Source organism: Caretta caretta, chromosome 4 (assembly GCF_965140235.1).
Source record: "Caretta caretta isolate rCarCar2 chromosome 4, rCarCar1.hap1, whole genome shotgun sequence".
Taxonomy (NCBI): Eukaryota; Metazoa; Chordata; order Testudines; family Cheloniidae; genus Caretta; species Caretta caretta.
The window spans coordinates 24,059,228-24,081,376 of record NC_134209.1 but is presented as its reverse complement, the minus strand read 5'-3'; the positions used below and the strand labels follow the sequence as shown (position 1 = coordinate 24,081,376).

Here is a 22,149-nt window from a genome sequence, read left to right as displayed (position 1 = left end):
GGACTGGAAAGAGTAAGCGTTTAACTGTTTCCCTATGGCTTGTCATGCAGGAGGGGGACAGTCTGACCCAGAGTGATTTCTGATGTATTTACATATTAATGTGACAAGACCTCAGCTGTGAATTCGCGGGGAGCTAGCGATTGGATATTACATCATTAAAATGCACAGCCCACCAACCTGAAAATGGCTCCAGACGATCGGGACCAAATTCTCACTTAGTTCCACCAGTTGCAAATCCTGTGTAACCTCACTGAAGTCATGGTGAGAACTACTGTTAAACAGGTAGAAAAGTGAGATAAGATAAAATAGTTACCTGCAGTTGGTTTGTTGCTTTTGGAGCAGCCAGAATCACATCAACATTTGGATCTTGCTCCCTTGTTAATGCAGCTGTGTATAATTTAAGCTGTAAAATTTCACTCTAAAAGAATGACAATTCTTGGGATATTACAGAGACAAAGTGGGTGAAGTAATATATTTTACTGGATCAACTTCTGTTGGTGAGAGAGACTCTCAGGAAGAAGAGCTCTGTGTAAGCTCAAAAGCTGTTCTCTCTCACCTTCGGAAAGTATTACCTCACCCACCTTGTCTCTCTAATATCCAGGGACCAACACGGCTACGACAACACTGCATACAGTCCTTGGGATATGCAGACATACCTAGCAACCCAGAGATCTGATTTCCACAACAATGTGTAGATGAGGGCATATGTGCTATAAACAGCGAGTTATCTCCACTTTTTATATAATCCTGGTCAAAGAAAGATAAAATGTTACTTTACACATTGAAAATTACCACTGCAGTTAAAACGAATGGGCCACATCTTCAGCGGGTGTAAATCTGGAATAGCTGTATTGAAGTCAGTGGAGTGATAAGGATTTACACCTGCTGAGGATCTGGCCCACAATTTCTACATGACTTGGTCTTTTTAAAGTTTGTAAAACCACAGTGCCAGGGAACACATCAGGCCCATGCTCCATGACAATGTCAATCTGAATTCTGTTGCTTGATGCAGGATGGCAGAAAATGTTTATGCTAATCACTAGACTATTGTCTAGTACAAATCCTTCTAAAAAGGAACATTCACCGCTAATTACAATTAAAACAATATTTTCAGTTCAGTTACAGAAAGGGAATCCAAAGTCTGAAATAGTAACCATTTTTGTTAGCTTACCTATGGCTGTATCCTCAAATAGCCGGAGTGCCTTGGCTCTACCTGTCACTCCAAGCAGGAAACTTCTTTAATAGCAAGAGGTTCCAATAGTCAAATCTGCTGCCTAAATGGAGCCAGGGTGTTCTTGGTCAGACTGTGAAACAAAAGACCTAGCTCCAGTAATTATGTTGATAAAAGTAAAATAATGAATTTGATTTAAATTTTTGCAGGGTTTGAGAGGTGTAGAACATAGTTTTGGGTACAGTAGTGTCAAAGTTCAGTTTCATAAGCCTAATGCAATGGAAACTTCACTGATGTCAGTGTTCGGACTGAATGATCAACCCCAAATCTCTAATCAATCAGACCACTGCCTCCTGTGTATGAATGGCTGCTGATTGCTGTAACTCAGTGTCTAAATCCATGACTAACATTCCAAGTTTTTTCTCCAAACAATCAGTGTAAGTAACAGCCTAATATTCTCTATATTGATTTGACTAGACGCATTTGTTTAACCAAAGCCATGGTGCCACCTACAGGTAGTCTATAGCTAATGCAGCGTTTTGACAGCTCCATCACGCCTCAGTCCAGATCTTATCAATTCACAATGGTCATAACTGGCTTCCATAGCACAAGGTTTATTTACCTTGTATTTTATTTATTTTTATTTCAAAAAGAAACAGACTCTAGAACAATTTTATTGAGCCTAAAAGCAATATCACTTCCATAAATATAAAAGGACATACAGACTGGAGAAGAAAATAGCATAAAATATTAGGTCCTCACTGTGGAAATCAATGGGAGGTGCACCATTATGATATAAAGAAAAGGAGGACTTGTGGCACCTTAGAGACTAACACATTTATTTGAGCACAAGCTTTCGTGAGCTACAGCCCACTTCATCAGATGCCACAAGTACTCCTTTTCTTTTTGCAAATACAGACCAACAGGGTTGCTACTCTGAAACTTGTCATTATGATATAATTAACTCTGTGAGGGCTCTGTGAAATTCTGGCTGACTTCAGGGTTTGTCCCATGATCAAAACTCTGTGCAGCACTAAGGAAATGTAAAAAGAACAGGACGACTTGTGGCACCTTAGAGACTAACACATTTATTTGAGCATAAGCTTTCATAGTGAACCATGTAGTGAACCAGATGGAGGCAGCTGAGATGGAGAGTTTAGTGTTTTCAACTTTCGATGAAATCAGGAGGCCCTTGTGAGGGAGAGGTGCTGCTGGCAAGAGGCAGCATTTCAGGAAAACGTGGTGTGTTCCATAGCAAATGATGCACCTGCTGCAAGTCAAGCCCTGGTGATGTATGGAAGCTGCTGCAGACCAGCTGCCATGTTCTGGACACAGACATAAGTAGGCATGGAAAGATTAGACTTTAATCATCGGTAACTGTCAGTAAACGTCAATTTCACAATACACACACAAACCAATGAAAAACTATGTTCATTGATAATAGTCCAAATTTACAAAAAGGCAAAGTAAGAAAAATAACTGCTTGAGAACTTAAGAGTTTGATTTAAGGATATTGTATATTTTGACACATGATGTTGATAATTTGTGGTTTAATGGTTATAAAGCTTTAACATTTTGAATCTCAACATCTACTGTCATTAAATAATTATTGTCTAATTCCCCCCATAATTTCCTGCAACTGTGAACAAAACCAGCAATACCAGCTGCTTTAGAAGAATTCTGCCCTATGTAGGTTCTTATACCACCCTCCTCACCCTAGTATCTGAGCGCCTTCCCTTAGTGCAATAAACAACATGACTAAGATCTGTCATCTGTAGCTCGTTCTGCCCCTCATCCTCTCCCTCAAGGGAGAATTGTGTGGGCCGTGGGCTGTTTTATTTGCGAGGGTGGTTTCTGTTTTCTAAATGTACATACTACTCTGTGTTTACGTTAGAGAAGGCAACGTTAATGAAGTGCACTTTGCACTTGGAGCGGAAGGTGGTGAGGTTTGTGATGGTCCTCAGTTCCTGTGGGAGTTCAGTCCACAATCTAAGACCAACGTCCAGGAAACTGTCTGCTGCACAGACAAGACTTTACCCTGAGAGTAGAATGTTCCACTGTGTCTGAAGAGCAAAGTGATCAGCCATGGTCTTTATCTTGGAGCTTTTTTAGGCAATCTTTTAGATATACTGAGATCAGGCCAGTGAGCACTTCAAAGTTACAGACTGATCTCTTGAATTTGCATGTGTTAACACTGAATTTCTTCTTCCATTCACCTAGCTTGGTTAGGTCCCTCTGAAGCTCTTGACAATCTTTTCTGGTCTTGACTAACCTAAATAATTTTAGGTCCTCTGCAAATTTTGTCACATTACTGCTTCCAGTTCAGGGGAGAGATCTCCCCAACATCCTCTGTTGATAAAGTCTGATGCAAAAAAATCCTTTAGCTTCTTAGCAATGCCTTTCTCTTTCTTAATTGCTCTTTTTAACCCTTAGTGGTCCAGCAGACCCACAGGCTTCCTGCGTCTGGTGTACTTCACAAATGATATACTTCATAAATTCTATATTTGTGTTATACCTTTAGCTGTTTACTCCTCAAATGCCATCTTAGCCCTCCTAATTCCCTTCTTATATTTCCTGCAGAAATGGTGTTCCTTTTTATTGGCTTCACTATGGTTAGATTTCCATTCTCTGAAGGATTTCTGTTTTGCTCAAACAACTTTTTGGACCTTGCCACTTAGCCATACTGGTTTCCTTCTAGATCTCTTGCTTCCCTTTTCGTGCAGAGATATTCATGCCTTCGGAAACCATTATTGTTTTGCTAAGTAACAAAGCAACACCAATGTGCCAGTAGCATAATTGGGACTAGCTCCCAGGTTTTCTGACTACCAGTCCCTGATCTAACCCCTAGACCAGTGATTCTCAATCTTTTTCCATACTGTGACCCTATGTTGCAACAGAAAAAAAGTTTGAGAACCCTTCTTCTCCCATCTAGCGATGAACAAAACGAAGGTCATTGTGACCGTCTAACACTTGCTGCAGCCTACCTAAGGGTCATGACCCCAGCCCAGGATCTAAACCAGGGGTTCAAAAACAAAATTTCTGCATCCATCTTCAGAGAATCATGTCGCAGACACGTCCTCCCTCTTCATCCCCTCCCCTTTCCTCTCCTGCCTGGCTCTGTGCCCCCCGACTCCCTTCCTCTCACTCTCCCAGCTTACTGCCCCACCTACAGCCCCAGCCAACCCTTCTTTCCCCAGAGCCGGGTCATTCTCCCTACCAGGCTACGGCTGCAGACTCCACTTGCTGGCTTCAGCCACTTCCTCCATGCTGCCTCTGTTGCCCGGACCCTGCTCCCGTACCATTGCCTGATGCCACTGGCCCTAGCAGCATCCAGGGCAAGTGCAGGGTAGGACAGTAACTGGCATCACAGGAGCAGGCTGGCTCTCCAACCCCTTTCCCTGTGGCCTTCCCTTGTGCAACAGCTGCTGCCTGCAGAGGTGCTGCCTCTGCGGCTCCTTCTCCTCGGAAAGTAGCAAGGATGCAGGAGTGTTCTGCTTCACATCAGGTTCTTGCACTCCCCTCATAACCTCTTTGCGCCCTCCAAAGGGACATGCCCCATACTTGGAAATCCTATATGCTAAACCATGCTGCAGTTTCAGAATGCAAAAAATAAGCCCAAATTTGTAAGAAATTAATCCTTTTTTTATTATTTGAATTTCAATAGCACCTAGGAGCCCCAGGCATGGACCTTGTGCTAGGCGCTGTACAAACACAGAACAAAAAGATGATCCTTGGTCTTGTCTGCAGCTGGCCAGTGTCAGAAGATATGCACCAAACCCACTGACTCATTAGGACACTGACACCTCTCTCTGAATCTGAATCCTTCCTGCACTGTTAGATGTCACTTAGGGCATAAACGAGGCTCCGCCATCCCTGTCTATCCTGGGCTGCTCTTTGCATGTCCTCTCTGTGGTTAAGTCCCTGAAGCTTTCCCTTTCTACTGTTCAAAGGAGGGATTCTTTCAACTAGCCCCTTTTGCATGTTCCTCTGGCTGCCCAAGGACACGCTTGCCATGGCAGACACTCTGGCTTCGTTCTTAACACATCCCAAATATTTACATCTTCCTCTCTGGATAATTTAAAGATAAGGAGTTTTGAACTCTCTGATGAATCTCAGCATTTGTTATAAATTAATTCCAGTGAATACCTAGTACTTTCCTAGGGCTTTGGTTTTCAAAGACACTGAGACGTCTGTCTGATTTCCAGCTTGCACATCCATATGTTAAAGGGTAAATAATGTTTGAGATATAGATTCATAGCTTAGCCTTTAAGTTGCAGATTTTTGATGACCCACTCTTATTTAAGCTGGTGAAGGCAGCTGCCTCACTGCCAATTTGTGATGCTATTTCCTTTTGCATATCCCCATTCGCTTGCACAGTATTGCTCAGGTATGTAAGCTGACTCATTTCTTATATTCCTTTGCCTTCTGATATAACGTGTGAATTATGGGTTGCTGGGGCGCTCTTTGGATTTGTTTTCTCATAACTGATTATTTATCGTCTTTTTTGAAATTCTGGACAGTTTTTTGGTCTTTGCTTGCGTGTTGATTGAGCTGTCGCTTAAAAGAGTCATGCCCTCAACAAAAGCTAGACATGCCCATTTATTGTTGTCGAGCCATGTGATGCTGTGTTGTATCCAGCAACATGGTCTAATTCTGCTCCTGTGAAGTAAGTGACGTTTTATCATTTATTTCAAGGGAGCAGGATTGGATCCCAGGTCCCCAAATCCATATGAAAACATATCATGGGCCAGAACCTCAGTTGGGGTAATCAGCATAGCTCCACTGCCCTCCATGAAGTGATGCCAGTTTATACCAGCTGCGGATCTGGCCCTGAGGGAAAAGACAAGTATGTTGATAGACAAGCATTTAATATTTCCATCCAAGGTGCAGAGACTTATAGGTGCTTCCTTGCCAGATACGCTCCAAGAATAGGAGGCAAAGTTTTCAGTAAGAACTTATCCAAAGTTCTATAGTGTCCTTAATACATGATCAATGAGAGTTTTGTGTGTTGCGAGCCAGGAGGGCTTGGGGTACCAGAAGAGTCAGGAAGTGGAGTGCCCAGGGATAGGGTTTCCAGAAAATGCCAGGGGGCTATTGCAAGATTCCCCCCCATGGGCATTAGGTACCTGCACTGGTATCGGGAAGAGGGGGGCAGGGACACACCATATGAGGCACAGGGCTGCAGAATTAATGGGGAGCAGGTATTGAATTTCTTCCTGCAGCAGCAGCTGGGATCCTTTGAATGAAACTTTACAGAGAAACCAAACACCACATACGGCTTTCATTGGTTCCCACACACAGGACAAGTCCAAGAGGTGGGGTTTGTTTCCTAGGCTACCGAGCCAGCCAAAGGCTGGGGGTGTGGGTGAAGGGGGGGGCAGGTGGCTTTCAACGGTTCCTGGAGTTTAAGAGGCCCAGACCAGCTTTTAATTATCAGTGCAATGTGCAAACGAAAGAGCGGAGTATGAGCTGCCCCCCCGTTCCTCCATAAGGAGAAGCAAAATCACAACACATATGCTCAGGGCAGGGAGGTCCCATTACCAGGGACAGCGGCCCCACTGCAGGAGGAGACAAAGACATCGCTCAATTTAATAGTTCTTTATTTGCATGACGAGCTATACAAGTGCTGCCAAAGAGTAAAACAGACAGACCCCTCAGGTGCCTGTCAGAGGTAGGTACAACTTGTCCATGATGAGGCTTCATGCTGTGCCAGGATTGGTACCACCTGAGATCATATTGTCATTAGCGTCCAGGGCTGACCCAGTGTCAGGCTGTTATATAGGTTGATGTTGTTTCTCTCCTTTGTCTCAGGGTGACACAATTTTTCCTTAACGCTTTGTGATGAAGAGCCCTTTCATCAGTCCTGATATCGTGAGGTAATATCTTCGTGCTTCCTCGAGTCTCAACCACTGGAGTAGAAGGTGTCTCTCTGTCTAGACAGACTAATTTTGCCTTTGTGCGTGTTTGTTTTTCCTGATGGGGTACTGATATGTACTACCACAATCTGGTGCAGTGAGCAGCTTGCTGGTTGGTGTTGTGGAGGTCTCTGTTTTCAGCTGGAGAATTCCCTCACTTTCTCAATTAATGGCAGCTTGCATTTTTCTTTCGTTCTGAGATGCAGTCCTTTCATTCTGGTTATACAGATGCTCACTTAGTTGAGGATTCCATATAAGTCTTTTGTGCAATGCTGAAGTTAGCTGCTGCTGAGCTGCAGAGTTTCTTTAAAAACCTATTTCTCGGGTTTTTGTGACAGGAGTTTTCAGGACTTTCTAATATTTAAGTCTTGTCAATGAATATATTTCTTGAGCACTCTGTAGAGGTGCTGTGGTGTATTGCTGGTTGCTGTTATTTGGTTTGATTTGATATAGGAGCAGTCGGCTGATATACACGATTGTGGGTTGGCAATCAGTATATTTTGTGACTGAACTCTAGGCATGAGATGGAATAATCGGTCACCATATTTCCAACCACGGAACTAAAAGGACTGCCAGAATTGCTTTCCAATAGAGAATACATAATCCAAGTCATGTTATCAATACTGCCAACCTTAGGCATTCAAAAGTAACTCAGACACCTCTGAAAGTATGGGATTGGCATAAAAATCACGAGGATTTTTTTGAAAAAAAAAAACACACCCCACATTCATTGGATATTTTTAGGCTGCTTTTTGATTTTTGACTCTTTGGGGGAAGCCACCCACCCCCAATTTGTGTGTGATTGTTTTGTGTACAACCTTAAATACATACAAAAATGCAAACCTTGCCCCTGGCTGCTCCCAGGGAGATTCCAGTCGCCCACTGCTAATCCCTGAGGAGAGGGACATGCCGTTCTTTCCCTTTCCATCTCCCTCCCCATCACTATCCTGCCTCCTTTCTTGTTCTCCCAGCCCCCTCCCCTTTCTTCCCTGCACCCCCACCCCCAACTTACTGATGCTCTCAGAGGCTACCCTGTATGCTCCCCCACCGTGAGTAACAATCGAAGCGGCACTATGGAGGATGGGGATGCCAGGAGACAAGCTTCCAGAGGCTGTGGGGCCATGGGACGAGACCCACCAATACAGTCGTCATGGCCCCTACGGTGACCCTGGCAACGGGGCTGTCCTTATAGGAACGCCAGGCTCATTTGTGGCTTTGGGCCAGAGCTTCCAGCTCCCTGCTCTTGTCCCCCAGCCCTCCGGCCTCCTCACTGAGCCTGCAGCTTTCCTGGCAGCCAGACAGAAGTACCTGGGGGTTTTAATGTGCTTTCCCCCCCGGTCTCCCCTCCAGGGGCTCTCTCCCCTGGCGGCCAGGCAGGTGGGGATGCCGCCGGATTTCCCAGCCCTGCCACTGCGCAGGGGGCGAGGGTGTGGCGGGCTGAGAGTCTGACGTGTTTGGGCCGGCCTGGGCCGCAGGCAGCGAGCGGGAGGCCGAGCGAGGCAGCTTAGAGGCAGGGTGCGAGCCGGGGGCGGCAGAGAGCCGGAAGGGTCCCGCAGAGGGCGGCGGGGCTGACACGGCCTGGCGGGGGGGAGGTCAGGCGCCCCGCCGGACAGCAGGGAATGCCGCAGTACCTCCTCCCTGCCACCAGGGGCGCCTGCCCCGGGGCCGCCGGGCAGCCTCTCCGCCGCCCCGCTCCCTGCTCCCCCTGGGGAGCCCCAGCCAGAGCGCGGGGAGGCGACGGCAGCGGGACGAGGTGCTGGGCAAGGTGGGGAGAGCGCCCCCGGCCCGGCAGCAGCTGGCACCCCCCAGCCCAACAGCCAGCCCCCACCCGGCCTCGCACCCACCCAGCCAGCCTGGCACCCACCCGGCCCCGGGCACCCGGCCAGCCCCTCACCCCACCCAGCCCCAGGCACCCACCCAGCCAACCCCTCACCCCACCCAGCCCCAGGCACCCAGGCCCGGGTACCCAGCCAGCCAACCCCTACCCCCACCCAGCCCCAGGCACCCAGGCCCGGGCACCCAGCCAGCCCCTACCCCCACCCAGCCCCTGCCCCCACCCAGCCAGCCCCTACCCCCACTCAGCTCGACGCCCACCCAGCTCCTACCCCCCGCCGGCCCTGGGCACCCAGCCAGCCCCTCACCCCACCCAGCCCCTGCCCCCACCCGGCCCTGGGCACCCAGCCAGCCCCTAACCCCACCCAGCCCCTGCCCCCACCCGGCCCTGGGCACCCAGCCAGCCCCTAACCCCACCCAGCCCCTGCCCCCACCCGGCCCTGGGCACCCGGCCAGCCCCTAACCCCACCCAGCCCCTGCCCCCACCCGGCCCTGGGCACCCGGCCAGCCCCTCACCCCACCCAGCCCCAGGCACCCACCCAGCTCCTGCCCCCAGCCGGCCCCTCACCCCACCCAGCCCCTGCCCCCACCCGGCCCTGGGCACCCAGCCAGCCCCTAACCCCACCCAGCCCCTGCCCCCACCCGGCCCCGGGCACCCAGCCAGCCCCTACCCCCAGCCAGCCCCAGGCACCCAGGCCCGGGCACCCAGCCAGCCCCTACCCCCACCCAGCCCCTGCCCCCAGCCAGTCCCTAACCCCACCCAGCCCCTGCCCCCAGCCAGGCCCGGGCACACAGCCAGCCTGACGCCCACCCAGCTCGACGCCCACCCAGCTCCTGCCCCCAGCCGGCCCTGGGCACCCAGCCAGCCCCTCACCCCACCCAGCCCCTGCCCCCACCCGGCCCTGGGCACCCAGCCAGCCCCTAACCCCACCCAGCCCCTGCCCCCACCCGGCCCTGGGCACCCAGTCAGCCCCTAATCCCACCCAGCCCCTGCCCCCAGCCAGCCCCTACCCCCACCCAGCCAGTCCCTACCCCCACCCAGGCCCGGGCACACAGCCAGCCTGACGCCCACCCAGCTCGACGCCCACCCAGCTCCTGCCCCCAGCTGGCCCTGGGCACCCAGCCAGCCCCTCACCCCACCCAGCCCCTGCCCCCACCTGGCCCTGGGCACCCAGCCAGCCAGGCACCCAGCCAGCCCCTACCTGCACCTGGCCCTGGGCACCCAGATAGCCTGACAACCACCCGACACCCACCCAGCCTGACACCCGCCCAGCCCCTGCCCCTGCCCAGCCCCAGACACCCAGCCAGCCTGGCACCCGCCTGACCCCCTGCCCAGTGCCAGGGATCCACCTGGCCTGGCACCCACCCAGCCCCCCATCCAGCCACTGCCCCCACCAGGCACCCACCCAGCCCCCTGCCCAGCAACAGGGACCAGCCAGCCTGACACCCACCCGGCCCCCAACCCAGCACCAAGCCAGCCTAACACCCACCTCCCCCTCCCCCCGCCCAGTACCAGGGACCCAGCCAGCCCCACCAGGCACCCTCCCTGCCTGACAACCACCCAGCCCCACACAGAGTGCCAGGCACCAAGCCAGCCCCCCGACCACCACCACCAGGCACCCACCCTGCCCTGACACCCACCCACCTCCCCCAGCCAGGCACCCAGCACCCCAGCCAGCCCCCTGCCAGGTACCCACCCAGACCCTTGCCCCATGCCCCACCAGCTCCCACATGAGGCACTGACCCAATCAGCTGCACACTGCCAGGCACCCAGCCAGCCTGACACTAACCCAACTGCCCCAGCTCTCCACCAGGCACTGAACCAACACCACACCTGGCCCCCCATAGGTACCACCAGGTGGATCAGGGTCCGCGTGGAGGGTCCCTCGCAGCTCTGCTTCTTGAGAGCAGAGGGATAGGTCCTGCCTCCCACCCATGGCTGCTCTGACAGCCCAAGTACCAGGAGGGAGGCAGACATCAGTGACATTCTCTCATCTGTGAGAGAAAACATTCAGTGGAGCAGTCCCAAACTTGGCAACTTGGAAACTCTGCCACCGGGTCAGTAAAAATTCACATAGGAGCCTCCCCAGCTGAGAGCTCAGGGGGGACGGACAGGATGGTCCCGCGGGCCACATCCTGTCCGTCCGGCCTGAGCTTCCCCACTCCTTTAACAACCGGTTCTAAACCGGCTTCAAAATTTAACAACCGGTTCGCGCGAACCGGTGCAAACCAGCTCCAGCCCATCACTGGTGATGCCTGTGTAACACCACTGAAATCAGTGGTGGTACAGTGGCATATAACTTAAGTAACAAGAGTGGTGAATTGGGCCCAGAGACCTAATGGGAGGGACAATGGGGAGACACACACAAACAGAGATAGGGAACATAAGAGGAAACTCAGCTCCCCAGGGAAAGAGAGGTGCTGCCTCTAAAGTTGCCTCAAGGGGGAAAAAATCAGCCCCTGCTGAGGTGAAAATTAAGAGAGACTTTATTTTCCAACAGGCTATGACCACATCCATGTATGCAAATCAGTGTACGTTCATTTTATACAAGCCTGAACTCAGGCTTTTTGAGGGCCTAGTGTAAGCGGGTCTAGAATCCTTTTTACTTCATGTAGAGCCAGCAGGCTCCAGGTGCTACCAGACATTTAAGCTCACAGGACAATAACTTACCCTAGAAGTTCAGTTTCCTGTAGCTTGGCAGTCTTCTGCACCAATGTGCCTTCTGGAAGCACAGGCCTGGCTCTGCACTCCCATATTTGAAAAATCCAAAGGAGGAGGTATTCACTCCTGCAAGTTTAGCAACTAAGGGGTGAAGTTGCAAGTCAGCATTGTGGACTCCTTCTGTCCAGTTTGCAGGGAAGAAACTCAAAGGGAGCTGCAAGTGCTCATCACCTCTAAAGATCAGGTGACTTGTAATTTTGTATTGAGGCACCCAAGTTTGAAAACTTTGTGGCCCTCTTGTACAACACCTAGCACAGTGGGCCAGGTCTATGACTAGGCACTACTATTGCAACACATCATAATTTTGAAAGTGTCAGCCTTCTCTTGGGGTTAGTGTGGGGTCTGGGAACCAGGACGCCTCGATTCTATTTCTGACTCTTCTGTTGCTTTCTTGTGCACCTTGGGCAAGTGACAGAAAACGTAAGTATCAGTGAAATTGGGACAACAATACTTGCCCACTTGTATAGGAAAGCACTTGGATAATTTGGCTGAAAGGATTATATAATTACAAATTATTCATTCTCTTATATTCCTTGGAACAAACTCTGAACTAAATGCAGCTCTGCTGCAGGTGGATTATGCAAGAGCTGATCTGGACCTCTGTCTTTCTGAAATTAATCCGGCCTTGCAAAACGGTCTTGAAAATTTATCAGACCAGATACAAAAACTACTTGCCCTCCATAGTGAAAACACTTTTCTCACCTGTCCAAAAAAAAAAAATTACTTGCCACAGGTGAATGGATGAGAAGAATTTTGCAAAGCTGAATAAAGCTCAGATTGATTAGGGACAAGTTTTCAAAACTGGCTGTCTAATTTATGCCAAAAAAATCTGTGCATAAAAGCCTCAATTTGAGTTATCCAGATAGGCACTTGAGGCACAAAATAGGTCAATGTGTGCCTACATGCCTCTGAGTGCATATAGTTTATATGTTCAAATGTCCACAGGACTTTTGTGTGCTCAAAATCTGTTACCAGTTTTGCAGTGTAGTCTAGGCAGAGAGTTGAAACTATGGCCTTTAATGTTAATTTGGAGCATAAAGTTTGATGCCTGAAATCAGCTGTGAGAATGGTAAGTTTTGCATACCTCTTTTTTTGACTGGAAGAGGTGTTTCATAGGAGATGCCAGGGCCATATAAGAGGATGCCGTTCCAGATCATGGCTGCTAGTGGCACAGTGTAGTTCTGAGACACCCTGCCTTCAGCTCCTTAGGGATTCAGGTAAATGACTTCTATCCAGAGCTTTTAAATAATATTCACCTTCTCCTGGAAAAACAATTTATTTAGTTTAATCAGCTTCCCTACAGAAGAGCTCCTCTAAGTTCAGGGGGCTGGGAGGATTTCTCATCAGGCTTCTCTCTCCTTAGTACTAGAGACCTACAGTCCTGCTTGTAAGGCTGAGTTTGTTAATTTAGACCAGCTTCTCCCCACATGGTTCCTTTTTACCTTATTGCATTTCTCTCTGGGTTGGGAGAGCTCAGCAGGCAGCAATATTTCCCAGCTGGTTTCTCTAGGACCAAATCTCCCTAATCCAGCAGGCCTTTTTCAAACTGCCTACTTGCTCTCTTTTTTTCTTTACTCTCTGGAGGCTTCACTTTTAACACCAGGCCTGGACTGATTTAACCACATGAGCTACAGTCATGGGGTGCTACACTGATTTCCCCCACATGCGGAGGAGGGTTGAATGAGTCAAAAGTGGGGCAGAACCAATTACCTCTTAAAGGGGCCAGTCACCCCATCACAGCTGGCCCCTCTTATAAAACATATAGTTGTGTTTATGCCTCACAATATTACTTAGGAAACAAAGAAAAACTTTCCAAAGCAAATATAAACAACTAATTGTTTAATATTTGTGGACTTATTTCTACAGTGTTACATTGCTTCAGTTCAAAATTCATTTAAGAGAGAAAGTTGATTTGTAAAATGTGAAGAAAAATAAAGATTGCTATTATTCTTTGCAGACACTGTTACAATGAGCAAGAATATCCAGGAATTAAGGTAGTGTCTGTCTTTTTTGTTTGTTTATTAGTGAAGTTATTTTTAAAATACCCTGCTGTTTACCCTTACAGTGTACACCTTGATTATTGAACTTCGACATGACCAGAAAATTAAAAGACAGTCTTCTTCGCAATAATGTGACAGCAGAGATAAGGAAGAAATGTGTTACAAAGTGCACCAATGTCAAAGCCATTCTGTGGAAAGGGATGAATTGCATTGTTGATACCAGAGTAATAGTTAGGGCCAGGTACTTCCTCAATCCACAGTGGCATTCTTACTGATGACAGCGGGACTTTTGCACAAAGATGAAGGGTAGAATATGGCCTTGGGGTAATAATTAAACTTTTATGGCCTGATTCTCTTTTACTTACATTTTTATACTGTTACATTGTGCATCAGTCCCTCGGGTAAAAGTGATGTGAGGCCCTTTTAGGACTCTTTCTGCCTTTTGTTTATTTGTCCTTTGATGTTTGCAGTTAACTAATTTACACTCACAATTATGCCAGTTAGATGCATATTTTAGGCATATAGTTACGCATCAAATAATTGAAAATCTTGCCTGAAAAGTATCGTCACTGGGCTTCAGCCCTAACAACTGAGATTCATGGGGCAGTTTTAACACTCTTTGGATTGGATTTACGAGTAGCTTCTGGCTGCTTTGCACCCATTTGGTGATGCAAAGCACATGGAGTGTATCAGTGAATCTGGCCCCAAGTTTATAAACTTGGTTTTTGTTTTATTTCAATTAGAGGGCTCCATCTGAGCACTTCAAATATCAGGCTGTTGAGGTGTTGTGTAGTAATATCCGTACGGTGAATGAAGCACCCTCTAATTACAATAGAGATTCAGGTTTCAGAGTAGCAGCTGAGTTAGACTGTATCCATAAAAAAGAAAAGGAGTACTTTTGGCACCTTAGAGACTAACTAGACTGGAACATATAGTAAGAAGATGCATAGAATCTACGCCTCTGATGAAGTGGGCAGTAACCCACGAAAGCTTATGCTCAAATAAATTGGTTAGTCTCCAAGGTGCAACAAGTACTTCAGATCAAGTTATAAATTTCCTGTGCAGCACCTATCGAGCTCAATGGGGCAATGCAGAGTGCACAGGCTTGCTTCCTCCGTACCCCAACCTCTCCCGCTGGGGCAACGTGTGCCCTTGAGGCCTCAAGGAAGGAGTAGTCCATCAGGTCTTGAGTTCAGAGACTTGACTGAGACAGAGCCTTGTTTGAAACTCACGGGGGGGGGGCTCATTACTTCCATCCCCTGCACACCCACAGTGCCAGTAACAATCTGGCCATTACTGCCTGAGGCTTCAGTCACACCCAGCACACTTAACTGCATTTGCACCCATGAGAAGGTAAGCTTGATTGCAGATTTTCCCTCCTGATGTCTTTAGCATCTTTTAAAAATCTAGCATTTTGTCCATTTTCATGAGCGGTCTAGGATTCAAAAATAGGATATAGATCCACATTTAGAAATATCTCCTTTCCTGTGCCCTTCCCATTTTCTCCTTTCCTTCCTCATCCTTCCTTCTTCAAAAGGCTAGGTATGTTTTTAAGAAATGTTGTGCTGCCTAAGTGACTTCAGACAAATAAGATTTGAAACTCTGCATTACTATGGGTGATGTCATGCTGTGAGGTAGGAGAATCCTTGTTTCTGGGCTGGAGATCAGTGTGTTTAATTGATCAAATGTTTTCTCTTATTTTAGAGGGTTTCTTCTCTTTACAACCCTGAAGTGTCTCCATGTAACGTCTGAAAAATACAGTCCCATAGCACTTGTCAGAGTTCCATATGAAATTTCTCGTTAACCGTTTGATTGGTTGGTTGACAAAAGCATTAACAACTCAATCAGCCATGCAAACTTTACATGGTAAAACAGAATGTCTATGGTTCTGTCAGTAGATGGTATTTCACCAGCCAATCAGGAGAAAAAGTAAGTGGCGGGGGGAAAAAGGAATCTTGTTTTGATATGATCCGAACAGGTTGTTTTTATTTGTTTAATGGAGTGTTTTGTTTTGTTGTATTTTGTGTTCAGCCCCTTTGGGACAAATCTTGGCTGGTGTATATCAGCACAGCTCAACTGATTTCAGTGGAGCTACACAAATTTACAAGAGTTGAAGATCTGGCACTTTCTTGCTAAATGTGAACGCAGACCTTGTGTGTGGAGAATGCCACTAAATGGAGACTATAAAATGACATTATTAGTTATTCATTTCAGATACTATCTGTGGTGACACCGTGTGATTGGATACCTTCCTCTATTCATACATTGTACTCTCAACCTATACTCACACATATAATTTTGCAGGGAAGCACTGGAAAGACAAACAAAAGAGACTCTGAAACTCCAGGAAGAAGCAACCAAATTTACGATGGAATCAATCACACATTCTCTGAGTCATGAAGAGACTTTATCAAGTGGCAACATTCCCAGTGGGGGTAAGTTGGAAATACAGTTTAACAATATTGAGAATTCATTTAACATCAAGTTATCTCAGTTGTGCAAACTGTCCCACTCAAGCGTTATTGTTAAAAAAGGTTTCAGAGTAGCAGCCGTGTTAGTCTGTATTCGCAAAAAGAAAAGGAGTACTTGTGGCAGTCTCTAAGGTGTCACTAGTACTCCTTTTCTTTTTGTGAAAAAAAGGGTGCATAAGGGTTAAAATTTTACACTTAAGGTTGAAGCACCTTTTAACAAAACTGGTGTTTCAAAACTGTTGTTTTAAAATTGGTGTCTTGAATTCTGAATAATCTAAAAATATCTACATAAGAACAAAAGAATGGCCATATTGGGTCAGACCAATGCTCCATTTAGCCCAGTATTCTGTCTTTCAACAGTGACCAGTGCCAGATGTTTAACAGGTAAAGAACAGAACAGGGCAATTATCGATTGGTCCATCCCCTGTCATCCAGTTGTAGCTTCTGGCAGTCAGCGGTTTATGGACGCCCAGAGCATGGGGTTATATCCCTGCCCATCTTGGCTAATAGCCATTGATGGACCTATCCTCTGTGAACGTATCTAATTCTTTTTTTAACCCAGTTATAGTTTAGGTCTTCACAACGTCCCTTGGCAATGAGTTCTATAGGTTGACTGTGCATTATATGAAGACGAAGTACTTCCTTATATTTGTTTTAAACCTACTGCCTATTAATTTCATTGGGTGACCTCTGGTTCTTGTGTTACACGAAGGGGTAAATAACACTTCCTTCTTCACTTTCTCCACACCAGTCATGATTTTTATAGGCCTCTGTCATATCCCCACCTTAGCTGTCTCTTTTCTAAAATGAACAGTCCCAGTCTTTTTCATCTCTCCTATATGGAAGCTGTTCCATACCCCTAATAATTTTTGTTGCCCTTCTCTGTACTTTTTCCAGTTCTAATATATCATTTTGGAGATGAGGGACCAGAGCCCTATGTGATATTCAAGGTGTGGGCATACTAAGGATTTATATAGTGGCATTATGATATTTTCTCTTTTATTATCTATCCCTTTCCTAATCTGATTTTAGTGAATTAACAAAGAGGTGCAGATGTGTTATGATAGTGGATGGGGGTTGGACATGTGTGCAAAGGTGGCTTTAATCTGCTTTTGCACTCTCCTGATTCCTAGATTGCTATAAACTGGGTCCCCCACAGTGTAAATTAGGGTGGCTCCCAGATTGCCAATGGTCCCAACGTGCGGTTAAGCCAGCCAGGGATCACTGGGGTGCAAGGATGCCCTGGCCATGCCACTTTCACCAGCTACAAGGGTGGGTGGCATAGGAGCTACCACAAGCTGAACACCATCAGAGGATTCCCTTACTTGGCAGTGATCATCCTGTAGTCTAAGGACTGAGGCCAAAGGGCCTGACTTACCATTGCCCTGCACCTTGTGGCACCATTTTCACCAGTGCAAAGTGAGAGCATAGTGGGTTTAAAATGTTACGAATCTGATCTTGCAGTATCTCACACCCACTCTGCACTGGTGTACATGACAAGATGCATTGCAAGAATGTATGGGGCCTATATAATCCTTAGAAAAAGCTGACTTCTAAAGTATATGGGCTTGATTCTCCACTGTCTTGAATAGAATGGGCAGAACACTTATTTGGCTCTTAGTTTGCACAGGTGTAAAGAATTATTTTATTTTCACATAAGGATTCCATTTTAAATATATAATATTCTCTAATTTCAGGTGCTGCTAGCCCACTTTTCGGCAATCAGAATGTATTAGCATCTTCCATTCGCAGCACAGTGATGGAAACCTCTACCTCTGCTAGTGCTGGCAGTAGTCCACCCAAAACTGTCCTGTACTCTAAATATGAAGTGGACATTGATACCCAGAAGAGAAACACTAGTTATCCTGGAAAAGAGCACATTGAGAGCATCTTGGAAGAGTACTCCCAGCAAGTCAGAGATCTGCAGAAGAGGCTAAATGATGTGAGTTGAAGACTTTGGGACAGATTCCTGGGTGTGGCTGCCATGGCTTTCTTACATACTGGATTCCTGGACTGGCCAGGGGAGAGTTTGGCCAACAGCACATTTAGAGCAGCCTCTTACCTGTTCTCAGCTGCCGTAGCTCCCAGTGTGCCTCAGAACAGCAGCTCTCTTGCCATGCCCCCTCCAATAGCGCCCCCAATACACCTGCACCACAGCACAGAGCAACAACTGGGTATCTGAGAACACTTAAAAATGTATCTTATTATGAATTATCATATGACCCTTAATTACATTTATTTTTGCTCAAATATTCAATAATTTGCCTGTTCTGTTTGTCCAGAACACTGAACTGCATGAACAACAGAAGTTCAATTTAAGACAGACAATCGTTGATTTGCAGACCAAACTTCAGGAGGTGCAAACGGAGAGAGATGCTCTTGTGGATATCCGGTATGCATGCTTACATCAGAGACTAGCCCATTGTCGTGTATCTGGTAAATGTTACACAGCTCCCATGTGGGCTTGCGAGAAAGAGAAGGACTGCAGCAGGCGATTGAACTGGTCCCCAAGTGCAAGGAGGGTTCTCCTGGAAGGAGCCTTAGGCAGCAGTAGTCATGGCAGCGTGCAAGGTCTGGCCCGTAGTTTCAGAAAACATACCAGATTCCATAATTTGCAGAAACAGTGATTATAAACCTCCCCCCATATCAGACAGGATAAAGACAAACATTGTACACCATTACCACTTTCAATATTTCTTGGATGTCTTCCTTTCTGAAATACAGACGAAGAGAATCCCAGAGCCAGGAGGACATCAAAATACAGCTACAGGCTACAGTTCATGAATTGGAAACAGCCAACCACCTTCAGGAGGAGATGCTGAGGGAGGCCAATAGCCAAACTGAGCATCTGAAAAAGATGGTACATGGCCATGAGGAAGTGCTCCATGAACTGCGGGGCGTCCTAGTGGACTATGAAGACAGCACAGGCAAGAGGGTATATGAGCACGAGAACATCAGCGGTCTCCATATCCGCAACCTGGGCACAGCTTTTAGTAAAGTCCTGCGAGATTTAGACTCAGATGTGTCGTATTTCAAAGGGAGGATTTTCCCGGTGAGTGGGGAGAACACTACTTTTCCTGACAGTTAGTGGTGTAAGCTTCCAGATGACTATTTGTTATGTAAAAACACTCTGAGAGCCAAATTCACAATGCAGTGCCTGGCTCAAGTAGCTGAATCCTTTCCCGGCCTCGGAGCAGCTGTGGAGTCAATTCACAAAGGCTGCTTCGGGGTGCTGCATGATCCCCAGGCACACCACTCCCACCTCCTGCACAAGAGAGCTCCGGACAATCCGTGTAGTGGTGGATCCTCTGGCCCTGTCCACTCCGCACTCTTGGGAGCCCTGGGGAAGATATTTTAGGTCAATATATCAATTTGCCTTCCTATAAAGATGCAAGGGCTTGTGATTTCAGCAGTTCCCTGGCTCCTAAGCTGAGTCTCTTTTGGTTATCTTCTAAACATGCTTGTGAGCAAGGAAACTGGCTGCTGTTGTGTGTTCCTACTATGTTCAGGGAAACGGGTTTTTGTATACATTCTTTGTTAATGGTATCAAAGAAATGCCTGGCTCCATCATCAGTTTCGCCTCCTAATGGAAACAATGCAGCGATGCCCCAAATATTGGCCAAAGGGCAACAATATTAATCAATAATGGCCTGAATCTGTACAGTGCTGAGCACATCTTGTGATGTGTCAAGGGCCCTCAACTTCTATTGATTTAGATAGACGTTAAGAGCACTCAGCCTTTTGTGAGATGAAGCCCTGCAGAAATCAGTGCTGGCTATCGAAGATTCCTTTGTTGACGCAATGTCATTGGCTTAGGGCCAGATTGCGCCTTGGCCACTGTGCTGGTGGACAAGCAAGTGATGGTCTTGTCTTTATTAGGACAAAAAAGGTGTGTTCTTAACTTGTCTGCTAACTCGAGGTGAAATCCTAGTGAAGACAACGAGGAATTGTGTAGCTTTCACACAAGTAAGCTCTTTGAGGCAGGGACTTCCTTTATTCTATCTGTACAGCACTAGCGCAGTGGAGCCCTGGTCCATGACTGGGACTGCTGGACACTACGACAATACAAATAATAATTAGTTAGCAACTCAAGGTAAACCCCAAGGTCCCCTATAGTTTTTAACTCAACCTGCTAACTTGTGTAAAAACTACAAATGCCTTTACTTCGGGTCAAATCCTAGTGAAGACAGACAGAGGGCGCAAAGAGCCTCACGCCCTGTACACATCCCATTCAGTGGCCAGCTACACAGGAGTCTTTGAGCTCAGGGAGTGCAAAGATGGCAGGGCTAGCACTGCTTTCTACACTAGCCCATGGAAAGGGGAAGGCAGGAGTCCAACTGTGACCATATTCCCCATGGGCAGCAGGCCAGGCACAGAGAAGCACATGCTGTAACATCTTTAAGGAGGAGCACACTGGCTGAACTCACACTAGGGTGATTTGTCTCTGTACTGTCCCCAACTCAGCTCTGTAGCTTACAGCCAGAATTTAACCTTGCTTGTGTAAATTATGGAAACTGTTCAAGAAATGAACCTTGGTTTCTATTGATTTAGATTGTGTTTTCATTTACTGGTGGGTGAGAGTGATTACTCACTATAAACAACACTGTAATTTACTTACAACAGTTGGAGGAACAACTTGAATCACTGAAAAAAGAATCACAGGCCAAAACAGAACTTCTGCTTCAGCAACATCAAGATAGGTACCTTTTCCCTATTTAATCACTATTATAGTTCAGGTACCAACACTTCCTCACTTTTCCAGGATGAATTATTTTTTGTACCAGATGCTGGTACTGTAATAAGTGTGGGGTGCAGTAGCAGTCACTATTATTGAGGGTTTATCTGCTTCTATTCTAGCTTTGTATTTTTAAATGCTCATAACTTTCTGACACATCTAACAATTTCCAGACATGATCTCTGCTGAAAGGTCAATATTTTGGAAGCGTCTGAGCAAAACCATTTCCATTGGGTTGTAGTAGGAGGATTCTCTGACTTTCATGTTCTTTACCATGTCATGTTAATATTTTCCTAATATAGGCATGTTTGTTAATGACTAGAACTAAAACAGTTTAAATCATTCTTGTGTGGAGAGCAGCACTATTGTTAAAGCTGGTTAGGATAAAATCAATAGCTTTCTAAAGAAAGATGGAAAATAGAAGAAATGACCAGAGGTATTTTAAGTAACACTGCAAAAAATCCTTACAGTGCTTTTTGCTTTTTTCAAATCATGGCTCTTCCCCTCTCTCTGATTAAAATAAGCAACTGAGCTTGCGATTTATGTAGCCAGTGCAGATTGTTGTACACCTTGTCTAGTACATGGTAGTGCTTTAATGTAAATAACAATGTGTGGATGACATGTCTTTTATTTTTCATCTTTTATTTTCCTGGTTTTTCCCCTCATCTCTTTCTTGTGTTTGGTTTTTTTGTTCAGAACTTTGGCCTTCCTTGGTTCAATAAATTGCAACTTCTCCAACTTTCTAATTGAATTATCTAGTTATGTCATCAAAATAAACTGTGAATTAATTTTTATACAATTGATTACATTCATGACAAATCCCCCAAATCTTTAAACTTGTGACTACTGGGGAAATATTCTTTTCTACAGTTTATGCAGTGGGTAATACTTTGTCTACAATTGTAACCATTCTTCTTCTTTTTTTTTCAAATAGGATTGAGCAACTAATCAATGAACATGAACAGGAGGTGGCAGCACTGACTGATAAAACCAATAGCGCACGCAGCCATGCAAATAGTATCCAAAGCCAGATGGAGATCATTCAGTATGTTTCTCAGTTATACTGTAGAACACATAAAAAGTAACCTTGCTTCTAGAGAGGTCTCCTTCTGCTAGCATACACTCTCTGCTAGCATGATAAGATTTCTTAGTAACTTTGCTTCAGAGTTAATCAACCACTGCAGAAATCGTGGGAGGCGAAATCTAAAAAAGGTACAAAGTAGATAGAGGGGAACATAGTCTTGTGCGTAAGGCAAAGCTCTGAGAATCAGGAGACATGGGAACTGACTCTGAGGGTATGTC

The 22,149-nt window shown here is 46.5% G+C and overlaps 1 protein-coding gene across 3 annotated transcripts in view; it reads left to right on the top strand.

Annotated features, from left to right (window-relative positions):
- Positions 1-6,580: 6,580 nt before the first annotated feature.
- The window catches only part of CCDC158 (coiled-coil domain containing 158), a 62,824-nt gene continuing 47,255 nt past the window's right edge, over positions 6,581-22,149 (top strand). Inside the window, exons 1-9 of one of the 3 annotated variants that reach the window (XM_048847222.2) lie at positions 6,581-6,842; positions 6,983-7,047; positions 13,599-13,635; positions 15,946-16,076; positions 17,810-18,054; positions 18,395-18,504; positions 18,837-19,164; positions 20,736-20,812; positions 21,782-21,892. In XM_048847222.2, coding sequence (XP_048703179.1) covers positions 13,610-13,635; positions 15,946-16,076; positions 17,810-18,054; positions 18,395-18,504; positions 18,837-19,164; positions 20,736-20,812; positions 21,782-21,892 — 1,028 coding nt within the window. In that variant the 5' untranslated portion in view covers positions 6,581-6,842; positions 6,983-7,047; positions 13,599-13,609. The remainder of the gene's footprint in view (positions 6,843-6,982; positions 7,048-13,598; positions 13,636-15,945; positions 16,077-17,809; positions 18,055-18,394; positions 18,505-18,836; positions 19,165-20,735; positions 20,813-21,781; positions 21,893-22,149) is intronic. The other 2 variants (XM_048847221.2, XM_048847220.2) reach the window with 2 other exon arrangements.